The 10373-nt window shown below is 31.1% G+C and overlaps 1 protein-coding gene across 3 annotated transcripts; it reads left to right on the top strand.

The window, feature by feature from the left end:
* On the top strand, window positions 1–3256 carry LOC132269473 (protein yippee-like At4g27745). 3 transcript variants are annotated; one of them, XR_009469510.1, is made up of 6 exons: window positions 1–266; window positions 1143–1202; window positions 2422–2456; window positions 2577–2682; window positions 2762–2817; window positions 2935–3256. XR_009469510.1 is itself a non-coding variant. In XM_059770668.1 (6 exons), exons 2-6 carry the CDS (start codon window positions 1095–1097, stop codon window positions 2981–2983), a joined length of 354 nt encoding a protein of 117 aa, XP_059626651.1. In that variant the 5' UTR covers window positions 5–266; window positions 1086–1094; the 3' UTR covers window positions 2984–3256. The 3 variants fall into 3 exon arrangements, 2 of the variants coding, with proteins under 2 accessions (XP_059626651.1, XP_059626650.1); XM_059770668.1 differs by having other exon boundaries at window positions 5–266; window positions 1086–1202; XM_059770667.1 differs by lacking the exon at window positions 1–266 and adding an exon at window positions 509–948 and having other exon boundaries at window positions 1086–1202.
* Window positions 3257–10373: the final 7117 nt, after the last annotated feature.

The raw sequence follows: 10373 nt of genomic DNA, 5'->3' as shown, positions 1-10373 counted from the left end.
TTTGTTACCATCGGTGAATAAGAGAGCATTTCGGTAGCTATGGGAGCTTCAGCAGTAAGTAATTGAGACGAGAGAGAAAGAAAAACAGATCCCAACTCAACTCTCTCACTTTCTCTCCCTAGAAAATCACCGATGGCACCCAACGCAGAGAGTAAGCCTGCGCCGCCGCCGGAGACGAGAAAAAGAAGAAGAGGTCGGAGAAGAGCATGGAGACCTACAAGATCTGAGGGGACAAAGGCGGTGACGAAGTTTTTCAGCTCTTGAAGGTGATCAATTTGTTCATCAATTGCTTGTATCTGTGCGTACCTATGGTTTGGGTTTTAGAATTAGTTTATTTGTTTGTATTGTTCCATTTGTGTAGCTGATGGTTTAAGTAGGATTGAGTGGATCAATTGACCGCCCATAAATAATATTTCAATACTGGAATATATTTTTCTGAAGTTATTGTTTGCTAAACAATCAGGAATACTTGAATTTAGATAATAATTTGTTCAAAAAAAAAAAAAAAACTTAGATAATAATAATTGTGCTTTTGATCTGTGATTTGACTTTTTATTTTTTTACATTTAGGCACGTCAGTGTTGCAAATTAGTTTTAAATGTTAATTAAATGGGTAACATCTTTAGTTTTACAAAATTCAATTTCTCTTAAAATATATTATACAAATCGAATAAAATTGGGTCTTCCTTATTCTTCCTATATATACAAAAAGGTAATATAATTTTTAATCGAAATACAGTTGCAGTACTCTCTCTATGAATTGCAACCCTTCTATCTCTATATATACCTGTACAGTTGGCTTCACCCTCTCGGCTTCACCCTCTCTCTCTCTCTCTCTCTTTCTACATGGCATGATAACCAAACCCAGTTCGGACCTTCTTGAAGTTCAATCTTTGCTTCCCAGGAATCTGAATCCATCGTCCAAATCCTTCCTTTGTCCCTTTAATGGTCTGTTTTTGTATTCAAAAAAATCTATCTTGGATTGCTAGTTTAGAGCTCTGTTCTTGTTTGTGAAGTTTTTTGGTCTCTCAAAATTCTTGGTGATTCGGAGCTCCATTAATGTTTGTGTTTGATTAATCCATTAGGTTGCAACCATGAAAAGGCACGCACTTACTCTTACTGAATTTGATCAACACTTGCAGTTCTCTTTCTGTCGTTCTTGTGAAGCCCACATTGCCTTACAATCAGATTTTGCAGGCGCTGTAAGCACGCACGCACTCTCTCTCTCTCTCTCTCTCTCTCTCTTCTTGTTGAATTTTTGGTTGCTGCTCATCATGCAACCACATGTTTATATGTTTGTAACTATATCAATTCTAAATTTCTAGTCTTCTATGATTTGCTTTGCTTGAATACCCTTTTCTGCTGAATTTTTTTTTTCTTTTTCTCTCTCTCTCCCTCTTCTTGTTGAATTTTTGGTTGCTGCGCATCGTGCAACCACATGTTTATATGTTTGTAACTATATCAATTCTAAATTTCTAGTCTTCTATGGTTGCTTGAATACCCTTTTATGCTGATTTTTTTTTTTTTTCATTATCGAGGATTTCTTGATATGTATATAGAGTGTACCTATTGTGGAAGGAGTTCATGGCCATTCATGATCTTTTGAAGCATTTTATGTGTATGTGCTGTGTGAATGCTTGTATTTCTTTTGAAGCATTTTAAGTATTTCTTTTTGTATTTCTTGATATGTATTTCTCAAAATACCTGAAAAATATTAAACTAGTTAGACCAACTATGAATATGTTATCCTTGTATTTTCCTTGAAAACAAATAATTGTTTGCATATATAGCTTATACAACTTTTGCAATGATGTCCTATTAATTAAGATTGCAGTAATTTTTTTTATAAATATTATTATTATTATATTTTTATAGAAAAGAAGCAGTTGCTGTAGTAGAAGTGATTAAGCAGTCTAATTTGCACATGCTTTACATATATAATGTATTTCATGGAAAAAAATCCTCAATGAAATTCCAACTTAAAACCCCGTTCTTGTGGATTGTCTATCATTAAATTGTGATCAAAGGACGAGCATAGATCACTAGTGGTGGATGATGAAACTTTTTTTGGTACATATTCATTAGATGAGGATGATTGTTTTAAAAAGGTTGACACATTGTATTTTCTGTATAATACTACATTTGGTTCTAAATACTTATTGGACCTTTAGTTTAATCAGTTAATGTTTCGGCAAATGCCAAAATTTGGGTAATTTTGTGCTGTACTTGTACACACAAGTTGGTGGAATGCACAGGGAAAACTAATGTGATAGTACAGTAATTGGATTTTGCATAAGCAAGCAATCAACCAGTCTCTTTAAATCATTTACTATGCTTGTTGTTTATCCTTCAGCTTTTGTAGAAAATGCCAATCAAAAAAGAACTCTCTGATCTCACTATTCATTTCCATTGATTTTTCAGGACGCCACATACAGTAAAGCCATTTTCCTAGACGCGTAAGAATCATCGTTCTTAACTTTTTTTAAATAAAAAAAGTAATAAGCTGTTTATCATCTTCCTTGTATTATGTCTTAAACATTTAGCATCTGTGGCAACTTTTGTGTACGCGTATACAGTGTCAATGTTGTTATTGATGGCCCAAATCGTCATCATATGGAAGGTACTGACAAAGTAGCTGATGTTCACTGTACTAGATGCAATACCCTTCTGGGCTCACAATATGTAAGATATTCCCAGAAAAGTTGATCTATTCTAATTTTGACTATGTATAATTCTTCTAATTGTGTGGTATAATATTCAGATTGAAGTTGAAAACAGCAAAGGACGTGTCAGGGCAGGAAGATTCGGACTGTTTTTGTGAGTATTGAAAATCTATGTACCAGTATATATACTAGTATATGTATATATATTTATAGTGCAATTGAGAGTATTGATCTTCTAATGGACGGTTGTTGTTTCAAAATTTGTGAGCAGCAACAAGCTCCGTTTCTGGAATGGAAGCGCTCCTTTGGCTTGGCAATAATTCAACCAGTTTCAAATACACGGATTGGTCACTGCACAGAGTGACAGGACATCAATTTGAAGGGCTTCATTGAAATATGTTTGTTCAGTTTCTTTTTCTTGAAGTTAGAAGTGAAAAATTCTTTTTGTTAATTTGGGATGTGCAAGTGTTTTTAGTTGGGGAATTCAAATCAGAAGGAACATAATTTGAATATGCATTTTGAAGCTGCTATAATAAGAATCCTGTAATCTGCTTATGCTGTAATATTACTTGTATATCTTAGTTGCTTTAAAATTTTCTTATTACAAGATTTAGTTTTTTTCTTCCCTGTGTTGTCTTGTTTTCTACTCTATTAATCTTCTTTCATGGAGAAAGAGTTGGATTCAATTTAGGTTTTGATTGAGAATAGTGTCAAGGTGTGATCGGATGCTTGAAATTGGAAATTGGAATTGGATGATTGAAATTGGAATTGGTGGAATTCGAAAAAAATATTTTAGTATTTTAGTCCAAAGTAGATTATATAGAATTTGTAAGCCGATGTTTCTTATTCCATTGAAGGACATTTGTGGTTCTAACAACTCAAATCTGGAAATTAATATTCTTACATCATTTCTTATTTATTTATTTATTTTTATCAAGTTGTTGAACTGATACATTAAATGATCTTTTCTAAAATAGTTTTTTTCATAGGGAGCAGGGGCAAGAGCATGAGAGCGGTAGAATTAAGTAATAAATAGTAAGAATTTGAGCAAGAACGATACTTATTGAGAAAAATTGTGACTGTAAGATAGATTTTGCTAATATGCTTTTCGAACCAATAGATAAACTCAGATTTGAATGTCAACCTTTTAATTAGTGGCTAAACAGTGCTCTTATAATTCAAAATTAAATGGGTAACATGTTGACTGTGATAAAATTCAATTTCTGGGTTCAGGTGTACAAGCATTTAAAGCACCTTTGGGGATAGTTATATTCTAACATCATATCATTCCTCACCAACCATGAACTATGGGAATGGGCACTCTCAGTATAAGAGAAATTAATTAAAGTTTTATAATAATACTTTTATTTTATATATATATGTAGAAATAAAAATTCAAATTTATATATAGCGGTAGCAATGTAGGCGTCCTACTATTTTTAGAATTGGTTATGCTAGTATATTCATATCATGTTCGATATTTACTTAGATTGACACCAAATAAACTTATCATGTTATTCTATTCATATTGTTAGTGTGACACCAAGTAAACTTATCATGTGATTATATTGGGTTAAGTGTAAAAAAAAATCTCTCATATATAGGGTTTGTGCATAATTAATACCTACTTTTTTTAAATGTGCATATTAGTTCACAAATTTCAAAAAATGTGCAAATAAACCCCTTTGACCACCTTTCTTACAAAAGTAAAAATGAAAATCCTATTTTACCTTATAGTTCTATTATATGTTATAAGTAATTATATATTTATAGATTATTATTTTATAATAATAATTATATTTATATACATTATATTTTCAGATAATATTTAAATAAATAATATAAAGTATATGTTATAGTTAGACCACATATTGTTTGGACTACAATTTTATCTTTCCTTTTTCTTTCTAATTTTATTAATAAATTAATCATATATTAAGTATGTTTGTAAAAGTTACATGGAATTTGGTGACATGATGAGAAATACTTTGTGACCTTAAAAAACAGTATTGTTGTTATATTTCTTAGGAAAAAGGCTAAATTCAATTATCCTCTTCATCAAATATAACAACAATACTATTTCTTAAGGTCACAAAGTATTTGTTATCACGTCACCAAATTCAATTGTATGGTCTCTTATTAATATTAGTAGTTATATTGCTCCTACATATGGCTATTTTCTTTATATAGACTTGATTTGGAAAGTCTTTATATTGGCTATTTTCAATTGATAACTTGAGGATAAAGAAAGATCATTTGTTTTATATCTTTGAACACAAGCGTCAAAAAATTCAACAAGAGAATTTGTATCAAACACAACTCCTCAAAATGTAATTAAGCCAGTTTAGAGATACCGAGATATCTTAAAATTGAAATAGAAAGAAACTTTGTTCAAACTTTAAATAAATTTTTCTCCAATTTCAATTCCAATGTATCAATTCCATATTCCAAAATGCAACATTATTGTTTATTTGTTGGTAAATTTACTTATACTAGAAAAATGTATTTATTTAAATTTTAGCATGTGCACATGCAAAAAAGACCACTTACTATTTAACATTGAGAACAAGAAAATGTTTCTTAGAAAAAAGGCTCTAATATCATACTAAAAAAAAAAAAAATTAGTAATATATATCGGTATTATTTTTCCTTCAAAGGTTTTTATATTTCTTTCAAAGAAACATCTAAATAAAAATAAAATTTTAGTAATATATACACGTATTATTTTTCTTTCAAAGGTTTCTATTTTTATTTTGGAAATCATTTTTTATTACTATAGAAGGTGGTAATGGTAAAATTAAATATAGAAACTAAAAATATGGTGATAGTGGGAATGATATAGGTGGGTTTAAAAAATGACGGTCTATATAAAAAGTTTGGATTAATTTTCTTACTCCACTAAGAGCAAGAGCTCAAGACTCTCTCTCTCTAAATGACCAGGTATATATATTTATTATTCATTCAATATATTTATTCAATATATATTCATTCAACTCTTAGAATCTCAATATATATTCAATATATATCTAACGGTTTATATATTTATTCAATATATATAAATGATATATATTCATTCAACTCTTAGAATCTCACCCCATTACTCTAAAGTATATTTTGTTTAGCACTTTTATCCCAAGTGGAAAAAAGTGTGCAAAAAATACTTCTAATCTTTTCACGTTAGGCAAAAATACTACATCTGACATAAATTAGTATTGTAATACCCGTTTTGCCTTTTTATTCTTCCGAAAATTACCAGAGGGTATATTATGTACACATTACTTTATTTTTTATTTTTTATTTTTAACTTTTCTCAGCATTTTTTTTTTTTAAAAAAAAAAAAACTTTGAGATTTGTAGCATAATGATTTGAATTTTTTGAAATTCTAGTTTACCCTTTTCTACAATTTTTTTTTTCTTTATTTTAATTTTATTCATACCAACACTTTTAAACAACAAAAGAAAAAAAATCCCAATATCAGTGTACACTGGTTTTCAGAATTTGGAAAAAAATTGTTTTATTTAGTTTGCATTTTATTTTTGTTTTTTGTTTTTTATTTTTTATTTTTTTTTCTTTACTTGTCCATTACTGGCCTTCTCCAATAGTGTCATTTTTGGTCAGTTTATAAAATTATTTATCTTTATATATTTTATAAAATGATATTCTAAGGGTAATTTAGTCAACTTAGGGTTTAAATTTGTCATAGGGACCTATTTTCACCTTATTGAAACTTTAGGAGTGTTTTTTTTGCACGAGAGGGACATCCTTCAATAATATCCTTTTCGATCATTTTACAAATTATTTATTTTTATATATTTTATAAAATAGTTTAATAAGGACAATATAGTCAACTTAGGGTTTAAATTTGTTACTAAAAATATACTTTAAGAATGTTTTCTACACTTGACTCATATATGTATATATACACACACACACATACATACATACATACATACATATATATATATATATATATTTAATTACATATATACACACAAACTCACATAATTGGTTATGTGATTATTGTGATAATTTTGATTCGGAGTAAAATTTAAATTTATATCCGAGTTATCGATTATTAAAACTCCTGGTCATTTTGGATACGATTGACCAGCAAAGTGATACTTTGTTACATTCTAGAGTAAAAGGTCGATTTGAAGTCCCACGTGAGCAAAATGTTGAGGTATTTAAGCTTCCAAGGTAATAAATAAAAGGGCAAACTACATAAATCTCCCTTGTTTAATTTTTTACTAAAAAATTTTCACCAATTTGTAGCTTTTTTCAATAAACCCCCCTCGTTTAATTTTTTACCAAAGAATTCTCCCTCGATTTGCAGCTCTTTTCAATAAATCTCCCTTGTCTAATTTTTTACTAAAGAACCCCCCTAAACTATCTGAGGGGGGTAAAAGAGTTGATATTTGGACCAAAATGCCCTTTTATTATTTAAATTTTAATTTTTTCAAACTTTAAAAATTCATATCTCACAAATCGTATATCCAAATATTGCAAATAATATATGAAAGGAAAGCTTATAAAACAAGGATTCCAAAAATATAAGATTTGTTTAACAAAACTTCATAATCAGAGGGAAATAGATAATCTAAAAATCTACAGCAACAATCTTATTTTATTTTAGTTTTTATAAAATATTAGGATTATTTGCAAGAAAATTTTCAAAATTATTCATTTTCATATGGAGCATAACATATTAAAAAATTAGCCCCAATAGAGACTGAATATTCATTTTTATTTATTTTAAAATAGTAAGTCTATAAAAAGAACTAAAATACTTTGACGCAAATTATGATATCTCATGAAATCGATCTCTATTGGGGTTAAATTTTTTATATATTTAGCTCTGTATATAAATGAATAATTCTGAAAATTTTCAAATATTTTATTTTAAAAAAAATAAAAAAAGATTGTTAGAGTAGATTTTTAGATTGCCTATTTCTCTCTAGTTTTAAAGTTTTGTTGTACAAATCTTATATTTCTAGAATTCTTATTTCATAAGCTTTCCGTGCATATCTTATTTACAATTTTTAAATGTACGGTTTGTGAGATATGAATTTTTGAAATTCGGAAAAATTAAGATTTAAATAAAAAGGTATTTTAGTCTAAATATCAACTATTTTACTCCCTTCAGAAAGTTGAGGGGAGTTTTTTGGTAAAAAAAATAAACAAGGGGTTTACTGAAAAAGGCTACAAGTCGAGGGGAGTTTTATGTACTTTGCCCTAAATAAAATAATGTTGGATTATGACTTCCAACTAATTACTAAAATTCATATTAACATTGAATTTTTTTTTTTCCGTAAATAAATAGTAATCACATACACACCCACGTTTCCACTAAAACTCGAATCTTAACCCTTTTTTTTGGGGGTATAGGCCTATATCGTTAAAGGATCATGTGTTTGAACAGTGTCTTAGACATGTAACTTCGGCTACTCCTCCACCGTCAAAGAGGAGGTGGAGGAGCGTGGCGGGAGGAAGAAAAAGAAAAACTTGGGTGCTTTTATTTATTTGGTCAGCCATTAAAAATAATAAATAAATAAACATGAGACATAAAGGTCATCAAAAAGCAATTTCTAAAGGTGATTGTTGGGCGATGAGAGTCGTCAAATTTTTGTATTTGTGTTTCCAAATTATTGAGTGAGATAGAGAGAACAATGTAATTTTCTTTTACAGGCTTTATAGCTACCACTGAGATATGGTACTCATGAATACGGACTCTATTATGGGAAACATTATCGCCAAAAATATTTTGTCGTCTCCATTAAAATTTTGCTACAAAATAATTGGATGAGAAAGTTAACCAACCCCTAATAAATGTGTATAAGCTTTTGATCAGGTTAGTTTTATTATAAATCGTAAGAGACATGGAAGGAGTAATTAACGAATGATCAAATGGAAAGAACCTAATAGTCTACCAAAAAAGGAAGGTTCTTTGTTCTTCATTTAGGAATTTTTTTTGAATATATATCAGTAAATATATACATGTAATAGAGAGAGATATTTAATGAAAAAGATGAAATATGTGTGTTTGTGTGTGTGTGGCCAGAAGGGAACTTTTTTAGACTAAAAAATTGCTCAAGATGTCTTAGGCACTACTCTTTTACTTCACTTGTTGCATGTTCCTTTTGGGATTTCTTTCCTGGGTTATGGCCCCTATATCTTTGTGTAGTTACTTTCTTTTAATCCTACTTACCTTACTAGAGAAAAAAGGAGATCACTAAAAAATGGTGATGCAAATGCATAGATTTAATTTAGGGTGTTAATATTATATCACACAACATTATGTTAGTTTGCTGAAGGGAATATGTCATGTTTGATTAAATGCTAAGTTAAAGATGAAGGGATTTACCACATGGAGGCCAGCAGGCTCCATTGAACCCAAATGTGGTGGAATTCCAACCGAGATACGAAGGCCAACCACTGCGATATGAAGGCCAGCCACCGGCATATACCCCAAATTAGGGATGTCAATTTTTACCGCCCCGCCGAGGCCCTGCCCCGTCCCGTCCCGTTAATAACGGATATGGGAACACTTTTTATACCGTTGGGGCGGATATGGATATAAATTTTGTACCCGTCGACAGTCACGGGGCAGGTAAGGGTTCAATATACATATCCTAGGGGCCCCGCCCCGTCCCGCATATAACTATATTTAATATATATATATATATATTAATAAGTTATTTTAGCGGCTTACTTAATTACCCATCTCTTATAATCCTAATTTGGGATGTAAACTTAGTATTAAATTTGCTTTTATTTTGGTTATGGTGGAAGTTAGAGCTTAGAACTTCTTGTGATTTGGTTGTATTAAACTTTTATTTTTGTTTATTATGTTATCTGAATTATGTTATGTGCATGTTATTTTTTTATTTTTGTTGGGATACATAATTTATTTATGTTGTGACATTCCTAGGCTTTGCATATTTAAATAGCAGGAGTTTAAGTTCGAAAAAGTGGGAGAAAAAAATTTGTTAGCGGGGCGGGCACGGGGGCACAGTATTTCTTAACGGGGCGGGGCTGGACATGAAAATCTAACCCGTCGCAAGTCTTGGGGCGGGTATAGACTTGACAAAAAGTAAAAGGGGCGGGACGGGGCGGGATTTAGGGAAACTCGCTCCAAACCCGCCCCGTTGCCATCCCTACCCCAGATCCCCAATTGCTTTATCCCTCATCGCCAAGCATGCAACGCTTCCAACCGATACCCAAGCTGCAAAGTCCAACCATAGGTATCAGTGGCAGAGCGGGCATTCCTTGACTCTTACCACCCACAGCAACACCCACAGCCAGAGGAGCCAAGCGTCGCAGTGGCACAGCAAGTCCTCCCGGCACAACTGCCATCCGGCAGGCAATCACAACAAACGGCACACAGAATGGGACACCATTCAAAAGGCCAAGAGGGTGGTGAACGCCAAGAGGATGATGTCAAAGATTATGATGGTCAGTCTCTATATGATTTATTTAGATTCATTAGGAACATGCTGCTTCATGCAGGGTCTCATGCATTCAAAAAAAAACCACGGCGGCCTGAAGGTACGAATTTTAGTTTGGTATGAAGTTTAGTTTTTATTATATACTTTTAAAATTTAATTATTTATTATAATTTTTGTTTTCCTCAACTAGCACTAGGACAACCATCCCATGTGGCGAAAGAGCGGGGCAAGTTTTTTCCTGGTTTTTTATCGGCACTCTACAAGA

This window comes from Cornus florida, unplaced genomic scaffold, assembly GCF_030987335.1.
Source record: "Cornus florida cultivar Cherokee Brave unplaced genomic scaffold, ASM3098733v1 CherokeeBrave_3.0.0_Hap2_Chr08, whole genome shotgun sequence".
Taxonomy (NCBI): domain Eukaryota; kingdom Viridiplantae; phylum Streptophyta; class Magnoliopsida; order Cornales; family Cornaceae; genus Cornus; species Cornus florida.
This window is presented reverse-complemented; position numbering and strand designations above follow the sequence as displayed.

Excerpts from the sequence above, each read along its gene's own strand:
- LOC132269473 (XM_059770667.1), top strand. Across the intron at positions 2,457-2,576 it reads AAAGCCATTTTCCTAGACGC|TGTCAATGTTGTTATTGATG; the intron begins GTAAGAATCATC and ends ACGCGTATACAG. Across the intron at positions 2,683-2,761 it reads CCCTTCTGGGCTCACAATAT|ATTGAAGTTGAAAACAGCAA; the intron begins GTAAGATATTCC and ends TATAATATTCAG.